The sequence below is a fragment of the Bos indicus x Bos taurus genome, chromosome 29 (assembly GCF_003369695.1).
Source record: "Bos indicus x Bos taurus breed Angus x Brahman F1 hybrid chromosome 29, Bos_hybrid_MaternalHap_v2.0, whole genome shotgun sequence".
Classification (NCBI taxonomy): Eukaryota; Metazoa; Chordata; class Mammalia; order Artiodactyla; family Bovidae; genus Bos; species Bos indicus x Bos taurus.
This window is the reverse complement of record NC_040104.1, coordinates 22929920-22945375: the sequence shown is the minus strand read 5'-3', so window position 1 is coordinate 22945375 and position 15456 is coordinate 22929920. Positions and strand designations below refer to the sequence as shown.

Genomic DNA, 15456 nt, shown 5'->3' with positions numbered 1-15456 from the left:
AGGAAACGATACAGAGTGCTAGTTTATGCCTTTGTTAAACCCCGAAAACCACTTATGAGCTGCAGTTTGTCTTCATCTATGTACTCTGCAGATTCATACACAGAGCAAGAGTCCCTTTACTGCACGCAGTCTATTCTCCCACTTAAACTTTCTTTCTGTGACCCAGTGTCCAGCCCGGGGTCAAACGACACGATATGACCAGGACAATAGTCAAAATGAGTCATCCTCCTACCCAAAAAAACGGCTATTATCCCACTATCAATGTCCGCGAGCAGGAATCAAAGCTGAGTCTTAAATGCTCCGAGCTGGTTGAGGGGGCTGTCTGTCTTAGCCATCATCACCACTTAAACTAGTGAAAGTTAATTCCCCCAAGGAATCCAGCCCGGGGCAAACCTTCCCCAACGGTACCACTGAGGGGGCAGCACTGAAACGTTCTGGATGACTCAGTCACCCGTTTCCAAATATTATCTAACTAGCTTCGCCCCCTCCGCTTCGAGTGTCCCCGCAGTTCTTTAAAGACCCTGAGAGCATCGGTCTGGGCACACCTAGGCCTCCCCTCCTGAGATAAACCCAACGCTCTCGCTGCCCCACGCGAGGCGTCATAAGGGCGGTGGAAGGGAGTGAAGGAAGCAAACGGGCCGGGGTTCCGGCCCAGCAGACACCTGCAACCTAGGCCTGGGCCGTAGAACCCGGTTCCTGCCCGGGGATCCTTTCCCGACCTAGAGAAGCAGGCGCCCGGAGCGGTCCTGCGGAGGACGCGGAATCTCGGAGTCCTCGCAGGCCGACGGATGGGCAGGGTTCGGGCCGAGCGCGGCCGCCTCACCTGCACTTACGTGGGCCTGCAGGAATAACCGTAGCACCAGACCCAAGACAAATTCCGACGCAATCATGTTGGCAAGAAGCCGTCCCCGCCGCGCAGGCCTCGGGGCATGGACGCCAGCGAGGGCGGGGCCGCGGGGCGGGGCGAAAAAGCTCTGACTCCGCCCTTCCCAGGCCAGAAGTCCGCGAAGCTGTCCGCGGCCGCCGGGGGGCCCGTGCCTCTCTTCGGCCACCGTAGTGGAATGAGGGAGCGGGGACGGGGGAGGAAACGGTTTCCCGGCAACGAGAAAAAACAACCGGAACCATCGACTCCAGCTCTAAGAGAACGGAGAGGTGAGGCGGTTTACCCCATTTCCTCTTCGAAATAGAGACCTCGCCTTTTCCCTTAGTCTCTGGTATTTTCTCAGGATCCCCTCCCGCAATCTGGGAAGCCGAGGACAGGCTGGGAACCCAGTAGTCCATTTTGCGAGTCTGAAATCCCAGATCTCGACGACCCGCCCCCCAGTAGACCTGTGGTCCCTCTCCGACCGCCCTCCACTCCCCGTATCGGTCCAGGGTTTCTTCCTCTCACAACCAATGATTCAATGCTTCACCTCCTGTTCCGTCAAAAAAAGAAGAAGAAGAAGGAGAAGAAAGTCCACAGATTCGGCCTCGTTAAGCTTTCTAGACCCCCACCGAGACCCCTACCACGACTTCCGGGCTTATTCGGCAGTGACGCTGTCACAAACAGGCCAGGTCCCTGAGTGTTGTTTGCAGACTCAGTAGCCCAACCCGCTGCTTAGCATCTATCCTTATCTTGGCCCTTGTATGCTAAGAGAGAAAACAAAACAAACAAACAAAAAAGTAAGAATCCCAAACCTTTTGAGGCTGGAATTGCTATGTCGTGACTTTGCCCCCAGCTCTCTCGCCCCACAGCCTCTTCCACAAATATAGAGAGGCTTCGACGAAGCGCCCTAGGTCATACTTCAGAAGTGGAAGCCAGGGGAATGACTTAAGTCCGAAACATATTCATTCGACAAGCTAGAGTAGTTTCAATGACTTACTTTTTTTTTTTTTTTTTTAACACCTTAAACAAGGTTTTTTTTCGGCAATTTAAGATGAATTTTTAGCAATCAGTCTCTAAATTACTGTGGGATAGGAAAAATTACCCTTTTAAAGGGAGAGAGGAGAAAGTACTTAGTATCAATAGTGAAAATCTGTGATTTTTGTAATTTTTTAAAAATGATTTCACCTATTAAATATTTTTAATGTTCTAATAATGGAAAAGTTCAAAACTCTTTGGAAGAAATTGACGGACTTGGATTGTACTGGGGGGGAAAGGATTGAAGTCCAGAAATTTGGGGTCTCAGAAATAATTTGTGGTCTTAGTTGTGATTATCTGAGTGAAATGAGACAAATTTAAAGACAGAACTCTTTCATGCATCTCTAGGTACAGTAGACAGTTCCTCCCAAGGAGATGTCGATTCCGTTTTCCAACACCCACTACCGAATTCCACAAGGATTTGGAAATCTTCTTGAAGGGCTCACACGCGAGATTCTGAGGGAGCAACCGGACAATATACCAGCTTTTGCCGCAGCATATTTTGAGAATCTTCTAGAGAAAAGAGAAAGTAAGCTTTATAAAAATAGGCTTTAAAAAAAAGAGAGAGCGACTAAACGTTTGATTATGGTGAGACTTGTTTAAGACCAGCGTCATTCCACAGAAATCCTTTATGAGGCAGGGAGCTTTCAAATAAGAGTTTGTTATTTGAAACAGCCTTTGGGGGTTTCCGAGGTGGCACTAGCGGTAAAGTACCCAACTTTATACAGTAATACAGTAGAGTTAAAAGACACGGGTTCGATCCCTGAGTTAGGAAGATCCCCCGGAAGAGGGCATGGCAACCCACTCTAGTAGTATCGCATGGACAGAGGAACCTGGCAGGCTATACAGTCCATGGGGTTGCAAAGAGTCTGACACAACTGGAGTGGCTTAGAACACACACGGGTGCCTTGAATCACATTATTTCACATTATTGAAGGTTACCAGTTTATCACCCAGACCTGCTTTGTATTTCTCATGGACAGGTGGGGTGGAAGGGGAGCTCTGGAGAACACCCAGCCTAGCTCTTTTCCTGAATACTGTGCCTATGCCTCCCAGGCAGTTGACTGTCTCTTCTTCCCGGGAGGAGGGTTTGTGGTTTTCTTTATATTTTGACTCTCCTAACTTGAAAGTATTAAGTGTTGTAAAAAAAAAAATGTTATACTCCTTAGATTAAATAAATTGGTATTCGCAGGGGTGTATGAAACTGTTCCTCAATAATACAGAGAAAAACTGCTTTGAAAAGTGAACTTCCAGCTTGGGAAAGTAATTTATATTCTTTTTCTGTATTTCCAAGGTCCCATACTGTCCAAAGACTAAGATTCATGCTAACTCTTTGGCTGAGAGCCAAAACAGAGTTTCTTCACTTCCATAAATAAAATTTCCAAATTCTCAGCTATTAAGTTTCTACTAAAAACGCTGACTAGAACAACCATTTTGTTTAAGCTATTGTCATTACTTTTGATAACAGTATTCCAACAGAGTAGTAAAGGTGCCCGTGGTGTGGCTCAAAGGCAAAGAATCCTCCTGCTTATGCGGGAGACACTGGTTCCTGCATCAGGAAGAACACCTGGAGAAGGAGATGGCTCCCACTCCAGTATTATTGCCTGGGAAATCCTTTGGACAGAGGAGTCTGGCAGGCTACAGTTCATGGGGTCGCAGAGAGACACAGCTTAGTGACTAAACAACAACAAGAAACAAATAGTCAAAAGCAAATAAACATTCCATTTTAATCATTTTACAGAGGGAGGAAAGCTACCTGAGGCTTGAACTGAAACAACCCATACACACTACATAGCTCCACCTCCTTCTCCTCTTTGCTCTACCTTAACCAAGCTCAGAATCTCTGCCAATTTTCTGAATTGCTGGTCTTTTCCATTTCCGGTCAGTGTGAATATTTGTTACCCAATTTGAAACTTAAATGCCACTAAAAAAACTATTAAGAGAAATCCTTTAGAGTAAGAGGTAAATTGCAGTGAACATTAATTTTATTATTATAACATTAATTTTACAAACTCATGACTAAAAAGTCTTTTTGTTTATTTGATTTTAGACCTCAGAAACATCCCATTACAAAACCATGTGAGTCATTTGTTGCCAGATCATGATAATTAAAGTAACTGGTGATTCAGATTAATGGTCTCAGAATACAAACTTTCTAACTAATAAAAAATGGGTAAAACTATTTTGAAAAATATAAGTACCACACCCATTGCCACTCATATAAATGAGGTGATACAAGGATCAGAAGTTAGCCTGTCCAAAAAGACAAAAAAGAGTCCTCTAGCCTAGTCTCTCACAGAGTGCAAGAATTCCCTTGCCAGCATTCCTCATAGGTAATTACTCATCTTAATCTTGAAGATTTTTTTGTGACAGGAAATGTTTTAGTATATGACATAAAGTGATATCAAACCTCTAGGGAAAAGGTGGGCTTTTATCAAATGATCTTGAGATAAAGATGTTAAAAGATTAAATTGGATCTATTTCTTATATCATATACCAGGATAAAGTTTCAAATTGATCAGAGATTTAAATATTTTTAAAAATGAAACCATACAAATACTGGAAGAAAGCATGAATTAATTTCTCTGTAACATAAAAGAGGAAAAATTTTTGCTAGCTAAGTTACTATACTTTAAAAATCCAAAAGCAATTAAAGAAAATATTGATAAAATTGGCAACATAGAAATAGATTTTTACTTTTACAAAAATCACCACATGGGAAAGAAAACTACAAATGACAGAAAAAAAATTTGCAAATTCTATTACAGTGGGTTAATAAATATAGTGAATAAAAAGTATGTCAAAATCATGAGAAGAAAACAACAACCTTATAATAAAAATGGGCAAGTGATGTGAGCAGACAATTTGCACAAAAATAAGTGTAAATGACTCACCCTCAACATATGAAAATGTATTCAAAATAACCAATGATAACAGAATAACAGAAGCCCAAACCAAAACTAGACTGAAGTTCCACCACCCACCAACAGGACTCCATTCATCAAGTTGACAAAAAGCCAAAAGTGTGCCAGTTTATTATAGGCAACACTAGAGAGGAAATAAGCACTCATATACATTGCTGGAGGAGATGCAAAATGATAACAACCCCAAGAAGGGGACTTAGCAATATCTACCAAATTACATCTATTTTTACCTTTGACCTGTATTTTATTCACTTTTCATTGTGTTGTTACTTGAGGAAGCAACCCAAATATTCATCATAGGGGATTTTTTAAAATAAACTTGAGTAAGTCTACACTACTGATAAACGTGCAGCTATAAAAAAACAAGCAAAAATGAAATGAGGAAGATTTCTATGATGCTATAGAGTGATCTTCAGGGCATATTAAGTGAAAAAAGTAAGATAGAAGAAAACATGTTTAGTATGTACCAATTATCTAACAGAGGTATTGATATGAATACATAACTGTTCACTTATATTTTTAAATGGAGAATAAATCTTTCTAAAAATTATTTTTTACCCCTAGCAGGAGAAGGAAGAGTGGAGGGAATAGCATAGAAGCTAGACTTCTCTGACTGTATCTTAAATCAAATCATGTATGTTTAACATAGTTATAAAAACAGAATTAAAATTGTTCAGCAATTTCTAAATTTAGAAGCAAAATGAAATAAATGAACCTAACTAGTATTAAATGGGTAACATGACCACAGAAAAAAGGATTATTTCACGTTACTTTATAACCCAGTGCTTTGTGCATTCCTGATGGATATAGCCTAAAAACAAAATGATGTTAAAAAAATATATTTAATTGTTTTCATCTATCACTGTTAATAATATTACAGTGTAGTTATTTCAAAGTTTTTATACATTGTAGGACATAGCAAATAATTAACTATCCTATTGGTATTAGGAATAGGATTTTTAGTGTAAGAAAAAGTACATACAAATATAAAAATGAAAGAAGTTAATAAACTCCCATAATTCTAAATTTGAATTGAAAAGTGTCAGTGTGATTTCATGGTGTATTTTCTCTTTAAAAAAAGACAATATTATTTTCTAGCTCTATACACTTTTTTAAAGGCCTCAAAACAATGACCAGCCCAGTATCAGTGAGCCCTTTGTCCCTAGATTGTGGCTTCTAACTACAGTTTTCCAAAAACCAGGGCTTCCTAGAGAACTAACCAATCCCGTGAACTGACCAGAAAGTATGCAAGATTAGCCTCATCACCTTGTTGTACCCGCAAGTAAGAAAGCTATCAAAGGTTATTAGAGTTGTTTCCATAGGACTCAGGAACATCTGAACACCTGAATAAGCTCATACTGCCCAATTTGGGACAATTAGAACATCAGTAAGATGAATAACGGAGAAGGCAATGGCACCCCACTCCAGTACTTTTGCCGGGAAAATCCCGTGGACAGAGGAGCCTGGTGGGCCGCAGTCCATGGGGTCACTAGGAGTCGGACACGACTGAGCGACTTCCCTTTCACTTTTCACTTTCCTGCATTGGAGAAGGAAATGGCAACCCACTCCAGTGTTCTTGCCTGGAAAATCCCAGGGACGGGGGAGCCTGGTGGGCTGCCGTCTATGGGATCGCACAGAGTCAGACACGACTGAAGCGACTTAGCAGCAGCAGCAGCAGCAGCAAGATGAATAAATGCAGGGGATTGAAATTCATTCCATTTCTTAAATGTTCATTAGTTCATAATTATTTACTGGAAAGCAAAACAAACAACAACAAAAAACTCCGTGAGATATCCTAAGGAACTTACTTATTAATCTAAAAATTGGTAAATAGTCAAACCTCTAACCTGCCTTTACTGTAAGAACTGTATTTCAGAGTAACCAAATAGGTAAAGTATTTTTTGTTGCATACTCCAGAAATAGAGAAGTAATAATCAAATTGAACACTGCCATTTTGCAATCCCTAAAGAAATTATCTAAGCGAGTCATCAATGGGCCCATAAAAACTGAAAAAGAGAAACAACCAGATATATATTTCCTAACAGAATTATACCATGCTACCTATAAAGTATTCTTGGGAAAAAAAAAATCAAACCTGAATCAGATCAAACCTGTAGATCTAACTGGAAATATACAGGAAGTTCAAAGGCAGAGGAACTTGTTAAAAAATTATAATGGGAATGGAATTAGAAATATCCAAACTGTGGAAAACTCCAAAGGAAAAATGACTTAATTTCCTCAATAAATAAATGGGAAGGAAAAAATGTAGGGTGGGAGATAGGGAAGTTTCAATTAAAAGGGATTTAAAAGACACTGCAAAAGGTTGTGTGTTTGGATCCTGATTTGAACAGATCAACAGTAAAAATAAATAAATAAAAATACACTAGATAATGGAGCTTCCTAGGTCGCTCAGTAGAAGATGCAAGAGATAATGGGTTTGATCCCTGGGTCGGGAAGATGCCCTAGAGTAGGAAGTGGCAACCCACTACAGTAGCTTTGGCTGGAAAATTCGCTGGACAGAGGAGACTGACGGGCCACAGTCAGTGGGGTTGCAAAGAGTGGGACACGACTGAGCAGCTGAGCACAAGCAATACTAGATAATGGGAGGAATTTGGATATTTGATGGTATTAAGGAATTATTGCTATTATTTTTAGGCATGATAATGGCATTTTGGCTTTATATCTCAGAGATGCATGCTGATGCAAGTATTTATAGATGAAGTAATAAGATGCTTGGGATTGGCTTGAAAATAATCAGAAGAAAGGGCAGGAAAATGAATGAAGTTACAAATAAAATAAGATCAATCATGAGCTTGTAATTATTGAATCTGAGTAATGTGCACTTGGAAATTTGTTATATTATTCTCTCTACTTTCTAAGCCTGAAATACTTCATAATGAAAAGTTAAAGAAAAATTCTATTTAAATATAAATACTTCTGTCTACCTGACTACATAATATGCCTACTTTTTTTTAAGAAAAAACTTCTCCCCTCTTTCATTTCTCCAAATTTCCTCACTATTCACTATTTCTTTTCATACATTTTTCTTATGTTTACTAATACATAATAAGTTTCTATAAGTATATAGTAATACATTTCTATACTGATATTTAAGTATTGGCATTTGTTCTCTACCATTCCCTTTTTATTATAACTTATATGAAAGCATCAAGTAGGTTTTTTAACTGCTTTTCTAAATATCCTCAAGGGTTCATCTGGTGTTTAATTCATCATCATCACTGGTTATATCCACAGCACTAGGCTCTGTACAATGTCAATAAAATTTTCAAGGGTAAATAAAGGACCTATAATTTCAAAAAGAAAGCATTTTATGTTACTAGTCTGCATTTACTTTAATGAACTTCAAACTAAGTCTGGAATTATATTTTTATTATTTAGAAACCAGCTTTGATCCAGCAGAATGGGGGGCTAAGGTTGATGACCGCTTCTATAACAACCATGCATTCAAGGTATGGTCCCGATAAGCTTTTGGATTTGGTTAATACTTCTCTCTGTCTCCAATACAGACATCCTTGGGATTGCCCATAATCATGAATATTGTGAAAGGCATTACAAATATCTTATGAAATCTTTTTAATTGTGCTATTCTTTCTGGAAATAAATTCTTTTCTAAGGTATCTGAATCGTGTACCATACTTAGCTTAAATTTACAGATGATCCAAAAAAAAAAATTTACAGATGATCAACAGGAAAAATGTACTTGAAAGAGATAGAATGATTACTTTCAGTTATTGTGCAAATGTTATTGAGTATCACAGTGCTTATCAATAGCAGCTGTGCAATAAACAGTGGTTGAATTAATGAACGCTATTTCATAAAATAAAATACATAAAATAAAACAATTATTCATTATTGTTGATATCTTACAAAAGACTGATTAGAATTAAAGATGGTCTAGAGCCTTCCAAAGCCTTTGACTGTGTGGATCACAATAAACTGTGGAAAATTCATCAAGAGATGGGAATACCAGACCACCTGATCTGCCTCTTGAGAAATTTGTATGCAGGTCAGGAAGCAACAATTAGAACTGGACATGGAACAACAGACTGGTTCCAAATAGGAAAAGGAGTTCGTCAAGGCTGTATATTGTCACCCTGTTTATTTAACTTATATGCAGAATACATCATGAGAAACGCTGGACTGGAAGAAACACAAGCTGGAATCAAGATTGCCGGGAGAAATATCAATCACCTCAGATACGCAGATGACACCACCCTTATGGCAGAAAGTGAAGAGGAACTCAAAAGCCTCCTGATGAAAGTGAAAGTGGAGAGTGAAAAAGTTGGCTTAAAGCTCAACATTCAGAAAATGAAGATCATGGCGTCCGGTCCCACCACTTCATGGGAAATAGATGGGGAAACAGTGTCAGACTTTGTTTTTCTGGGCTCCAAAATCACTACAGATGGTGACTGCAGTCATGAAATTAAAAGACGCTTACTCCTTGGAAGGAAGGTTATGACCAACCTAGATAGCATATTCAAAAGCAGAGACATTACTTTGCCAACAAAGGTTCGTCTGTCTAGTCAAGGCTATGGTTTTTCCTGTGGTCATGTATGGATGTGAGAGTTGGACTGTGAAGAAGGCTGAGTGCCGAAGAATTGATGCTTTTGAACTGTGGTGTTGGAGAAGACTCTTGAGAGTCCCTTGGACTGCAAGGAGATCCAACCAGTCCATTCTGAAGGAGATCAGCCCTGGGATTTCTTTGGAAGGAATGATGCTAAAGCTGAAACTCCAGTACTTTGGCCACCTCATGTGAAGAGTTGACTCATTGGAAAAGACCCTGATGCTGGGAGGGATTGTGGGCAGGAGGAGAAGGGGACGACAGAGGATGAGATGGCTGGATGGCATCACCAACTCGATGGACGTGAGTCTGAGTGAACTCCGGGAGTTGGAGATGGACAGGGAGGCCTGGTGTGCTGCGATTCATGGGGTCGCAAAGAGTCGGACACGACTGAGCGACTGATCTGATCTGAGAGCCTTCTCTATTAAGCCAATCTATTCAGTCTGAACCTGTCTTCTTCTCAGTAGCATTCTCAGAACCAGTCTTTCTCAACCGAGGCTCCTCGAGATAATTAAGCCCTAAGCCTAAGGCATCCATTGCATGTCAGGAATCAATGTCTCTCCTTTGTATCTAGACTGATTATGTTTATGTACCATCCTTGGGAAAATTGAGAAAATAATCACTTAAAGCATTCTATGTTCTGTGACTTCAATGAGGAACACTGGTTGAAAAAGGCCATGTGTGATCCAGCGTCTTTGGCACCAACTTGGAACTTGGTGGAAATTCAGGCTCTACCCCAGGTCTACCAAATCAGAAGTTAAATTTTAACAAGATCCACATAACTTGTAGATACGCCAGAACCTGGATGTAGTCTGAGAAACACTACTTTAGACAACTGTGATAATACATTAGCCATGAAGCATCATCAGGTACTAGAATTAGTAAGCAAAGGTCAAATTTTGATAATGTTACAGAGTAGATTTGGGGGATTTTCTGGGCAAATCACACTGAGACTTATTCTGTGAGTTCAAAAGTGAAGTTCCATCCATTTGTGCCTGCCAGACACAGAGGTGTTCTTTTTTTTCCATCTAACTAGATTTTCTGTGTTCCTGTTTTATTGAAAGCAAAGGAATAATGTTGAAAATTTTTAAATCTTAAGTCACATAGCAATTTTAGAGTATTTTTTCTTCTCTTGAATTCTAAAGGCTTTATTTGATTAGCTTATAAGTCCTTAAATTTATGTTTTATGAATTAAAGAAGCTCTTCCCATAGTTTGTGAATTAACAATGCTCCTCTTCTGGAGGAAGATTTCGGTAACCATGTCAAGATAGAACTGGTTTCCTTTTTTTCTATTTAAATCCTTCCCCACAGCAAAACTTACTTCTTTGACTTAGTTTTTAATTTACAAACTTCATTAAAAAGTCTACTTGGCTTCACATTATGGAACAAAATAGGATTTATTTCATTCCTATTTGAGGAACTGTTGGCATCTCTTTTTTATTCTTTGTTCAGGGTTCATTACAGCATCATATGAAGTTTTAGTATAAGACAATGGCTTGGTTTCAATATAAAACAATATTACACACATTCCAAAAGCAGAAGGTCAAACTTTTTTTAACCAGTTCCTTGGTCTTTAATATTTGTTTTGCTATTCCCTTGAGAGTTTTCTTTTTCTATCCAACCGGCTTTCCTTGTTTAAAAATATGTATTTAATTTCTAGTACTTATCAATAATTTAATCTTTAATCACCTTTAAAGAGTTTGATCCAAGACTTTATTGTTTTGGAAACATTACCTATTTGGACCTCTCCCCTCTCTCCAGGAGCAAGAATCACCTGAAAAACATGAGCCTGGAAAAGAAAATTCTCAGACATCTGTGAAAGAGAAGACAGCCTTAGTAAGTTATATTTTCCGTGTACTGTTGGGTTCCTACAAAAAAAAAATGACTTAATGAGAAACCTGTATGCAGGTCAGGAAGCAACAGTTAGAACTGGACATGGAACAACAGACTGGTTCCAAATAGGAAAAGGAGTACATCAAGGCTGTATATTGTCACCCTGCTTATTTAACGTATATGCAGAGTACATCATGAGAAACACTGGGCTGGATGAAGCAGAAGCTGGGATCAAGATTCCCGGGAGAAATATCAATAACCTCAAATATGCAGATGATACCACCCTTATGGCAGAAAGTGAAGAAGAACTAAAGAGACTCTTGATGAAAGTGAAAGAGGAGTGAAAAAGTTGGCTTAAAGCTCAACATTCAGAAAACGAAGATCATGGCATCTGGTCCAATCACTTAATGGCAAATAGATGGGGAGACAGTGGAAACAGTGGCAGACTATTTTTCTGGGCTCCAAAATCACTGCACATGGTGATTGCAGCCATGAAATTAAAAGACGCTTGCTCCTTGGAAGGAAAGTTATGACCAACCTAGACAGCATATTAAAAAGCAGAGACTTACTTTGTCAACAAAGATCGGTCTAATCAAGGCTATGGTTTTTCCAGTGGTCATGTATGGATGTGAGAGTTGGACTGTGAAGAAAGCTGAGCACCGAAGAATTGATGCTTTTGAACTGTGGTGTTGGAGAAGACTCCTGAGAGTCCCTTGGATTGCAAGGAGATCCAACCAGTCCATTCTAAAGGAGATCAGTCCTGGGTGTTCATTGGAAGGACTGATGTTGAAGCTGAAAGTCCAATACTTTAGTCACCTGATGCAGAGAGCTGACTCATTTGAAAAGACCCTGATGCTGGGAAAGATTGAGGGCAGGAGGAGAAGGGACGACAGGATAAGATGGTTGGATGGCATCACCAACTCAATGGACATGGGTTTGGGTGGACTCCGGGAGTTGGTGATGAACAGGGAGGCCTGGGGTGCTGCAATTCATGGGGTCGCAAAGAGTCAGACATGACTGAGTGACTGAACTGAACTGAACTGAAAATAATGATTTTGCTTTCTAGATAACTAGCAACAGTGATGTACTAACTGCTGGATCATTTTTAGCCCTGCCTCTTATAAAGAAAACTATTCTTCCCCTTAAAAAGAAAATCTTATTTTCCAAGATTGTCAACAGATGGGAAAAATCTCCCGAAGGAGAAGAACAGACCGAATTCACAGTCTCAGCCTTGATCCTTCAGATTCCTCTTCCACTCGGGGAACTTTTCACTAATCAAGGCTGTCCCCACCACACAGTGGCAAAGGTTCAGACATAACAAAGGAAATTTGTTATGGGGAAATTATTCTCATGGGGAATTACTTATTACAGTCAAATTAAATGGCTTCACTCAGTGAGTCCTACTCATCTTCCATGAATTTCACTCTACAAAATTCTGCCTGATGGCCTACATCCAAGCAATGGTGGGTTAGGCTCTGTCCACCCTCAAAATGCTTATATTCAGTGGTGTGCTAAAGCTAGCTGTTAAGAGACAGTTGTGCACATATCTACACCACCCCAAATATCACTTTGATATTTGAAATCAGCTATAGTGGGAGTATTAAGATCATCATAAATACTACAGATCAGGACTGTTTTTTTTGAAGAGCCAGTTGTTAAACATTTACTATAAACATATCACTGCCTATATGCTTCATTGTCCAGATCCAAGAGGACCAAGCCTAGTGAGAAGAACTCACTGTCTACAGTGTTAAAGGCCAGACTTCTGAATTTCTTTTCATATATTAATGTCCCAGTTAACTACCCAATAATTGACACCCAGAATGGGCATCCCCCTCCCCACAGCGGTGAGAGTTTTCCTTATAACCTTTATAATTTATTTCAGTGCAACTCCATCTGCTTAACACGAGCACGAGATACACTGGGAGGTCAGGAAATAAGGGAGGGAGTATCCTTTCCTTACATCTCTAATTAGATGCTCTTACAGAGATTTTTTGACTTTGAATTTTGGTCCCATTGATTTCTAACTTCAGCTTATTTCTTTTGCCCGTGTTAGGGTATCATCTCAGAGAATTTTATACCAATCTGTTTGCATTTTAATAAATTTCAAGAGCTGGATTTGCCTGTTTGTCATCGGGGGAGAAGGGGTTTAAATTAGCCCAAAGGTCCATTAGTAGGAAAATGAGTAAATTAATCAAAGTACATTAATGCAGTGGAATACAATGGTGCCATTAAAAAGTGGGCAGAATTATGTAGTGAATAACATAGAAAAAGAGAGGCAAGATTCATTGTCACGTGGAAAAAGTAGTTGCAGAACATTGTGATTAGCATGATCTCATTTCTTTAAATAAAAAGGCAAATATATACCCATATAATTACATTTGATATATAGAGAAATTTTATAAGGTTATATTTACTTCACCTATAATAACAGTTACGTCTTAGGTATAGAACTTTGTAAAACAGAGAAAACCTTCACTACCATTGTATTTAAGTTTTTAAATATATATGTATCACTTTTAAAATTTTAAAAATATATTAAAAGCTGTATGTCTATTGACCTGTACACTGAAGATGTGTGCATTTCACTATCTGTAAATTATACCTGTTTTTTTTAAAGAAGGAAACTATATGTAAAAATTCAACTGCTGCTGCTGCTGCTAAGTCGCTTCAGTCATGTCCAACTCTGTGCGACCCCATAGACGGCAGCCCACCAGGCTCCTCCATCCATGGGATTTTCCAGGCAAGAGTACTGGAGTGGGGTGCCATTGCCTTCTCCAAAAAATTCAACTAATCATGTTAAAACTGATTTTGTCACATTAAATAGATTCCTCTGTGGCATTTCATTTTAAATATATGGTTCTGATTAGCTAATCATTGAGAATTTACTTTAATCCATCTTGTGTAATCACCATTCTTTTGAACAGCACACTTACTATTCTTGGCATTTTTACCCTGCTTCAAGGATTCTGAGTTATTTCCCCCACCAAAAAATGTTAAATAAGAAGCTGTTAAATAGGAGCTATTTCAGGAGGGAAGAAATTGACAGCAATCTTTTACTGCAGAGACACATCAAAAATTGACAAAACAAAATGCCTACTATTTTGGCGTTCACTATTTGGTACCCCTATGGGCTTCCCTGGTGGCTCAGCAGTAAAGAATTTGCCTGCCATTGCAGGAGACAAGGGTTCAGTCCCTAAGTTGGGAAGATCCCCTGGAGAAGGAAATGGCAACCCACGCCAGTATTCTTGCCTAGGAAATCCCATGGACAAAGGAGCCTGGAGGGCTATAGTCCCTGGGGTCGCAAAGAGTCGGACATGACTTAGTGACTAAACAACAGGGACAGCGTTTGGTACATATACAATATGATGCTATGGAAGCAACCCATCTCAACGGTTACATCCCTAAATTGATTAAATTTAGGCATTTATTTTTATGGCATCAAAATATGGGGGATGTTTAAAAGTCTCTTACTTGTTCTCCTTTCCGGGAAGGAATCTCCTGAAGAAGACAAGGACATGGAAGAGAATGCTGCTCTCAAAATCCAGGCAGCCTTCCGGGGACACTTAGCCAGAGAGGAGGTAAAGAAAATGAAATCGAGTGATCTTGAAGAAGAGAAAACAGAGGAAAACGAGTGAGGAGACTGGCTTTACCCCCACAGAAAACAAGAAAAAAATCCAAATCCATCAACCTTGTTGTGATTGTCTTTTTTTCTTAGTGAGATTTGATGTCATGAAATAACATTTGTTGCTGTTGTGAAAAATCTGTCGTGAGCATTTGTTTAATAAACATGCCATTGAACACATGCCTCTTGAAGATTTCTCTGATATCATGAGTCTTATTTATACTTCTCCCAAGTGTGTGTCTAGAGGCCCTTGGATTTAGAGTTACAAAGCTGGATTTAGAGTGTCTGGCCTAACCATTATCTAATGAATAAATATTCTCTATCACATCCCTGAAAAATAATCCTTTGTCTCTTGTTTCACTCCCAGTAGTAGAGAATTTCACTGCCTTTCTAGAATGGTCCATTTAGTTTTTGAGTAACTCAAATTTATTAGAAAGATAAACTGAGTCAAAACCCTGTCTCCCTGGAAGTTTCACTCATTGCTTTTCGTTTATCGTGCATGCAGACCATCTTTTATTGAAAAAATGTATTGAGCACAATTCATGGGCTAGGACTTAGTAGTAAACATCTGCTCATGCAGCTGGCGGTTTGT

At 39.3% G+C, this 15456-nt stretch overlaps 2 protein-coding genes across 7 annotated transcripts in view; one reads left to right on the top strand and one right to left on the bottom strand.

Moving 5' to 3' along the window:
* Positions 1–958, bottom strand: part of SIAE (sialic acid acetylesterase) — a 37798-nt gene extending 36840 nt beyond the window's left edge. For 2 of the 5 annotated variants that reach the window (XM_027532719.1, XM_027532720.1), the window contains exon 1: positions 824–958. In XM_027532719.1, the coding sequence (XP_027388520.1) occupies positions 824–890 (67 nt within the window). In that variant the 5' untranslated portion in view covers positions 891–958. The remainder of the gene's footprint in view (positions 1–823) is intronic. The other 3 variants (XM_027532721.1, XM_027532722.1, XM_027532717.1) reach the window with 2 other exon arrangements.
* Positions 959–996: 38 nt separating this feature from the next.
* SPA17 (sperm autoantigenic protein 17) lies at positions 997–15055 on the top strand. 2 transcript variants are annotated; one of them, XM_027532724.1, is made up of 5 exons: positions 997–1152; positions 2249–2429; positions 8224–8294; positions 11168–11242; positions 14734–15055. In XM_027532724.1, exons 2-5 carry the CDS (start codon positions 2276–2278, stop codon positions 14875–14877), a joined length of 444 nt encoding a protein of 147 aa, XP_027388525.1. In that variant the 5' UTR covers positions 997–1152; positions 2249–2275; the 3' UTR covers positions 14878–15055. The 2 variants fall into 2 exon arrangements, with proteins under 2 accessions (XP_027388525.1, XP_027388526.1); XM_027532725.1 differs by lacking the exon at positions 11168–11242 and having other exon boundaries at positions 1042–1152.
* Positions 15056–15456: the final 401 nt, after the last annotated feature.

Bases quoted from the DNA above. Each gene is read 5' to 3' on its own strand.
- SPA17 (XM_027532724.1), top strand. From the start codon at position 2,276: ATGTCGATTCCGTTTTCCAACACCCACTACCGAATTCCACAAGGATTT. The intron at 2,430-8,223 runs GTAAGCTTTATA...TTTATTATTTAG, and splicing joins TCTTCTAGAGAAAAGAGAAA to AAACCAGCTTTGATCCAGCA. The intron at 11,243-14,733 runs GTAAGTTATATT...CTTTCCGGGAAG, and splicing joins TGAAAGAGAAGACAGCCTTA to GAATCTCCTGAAGAAGACAA.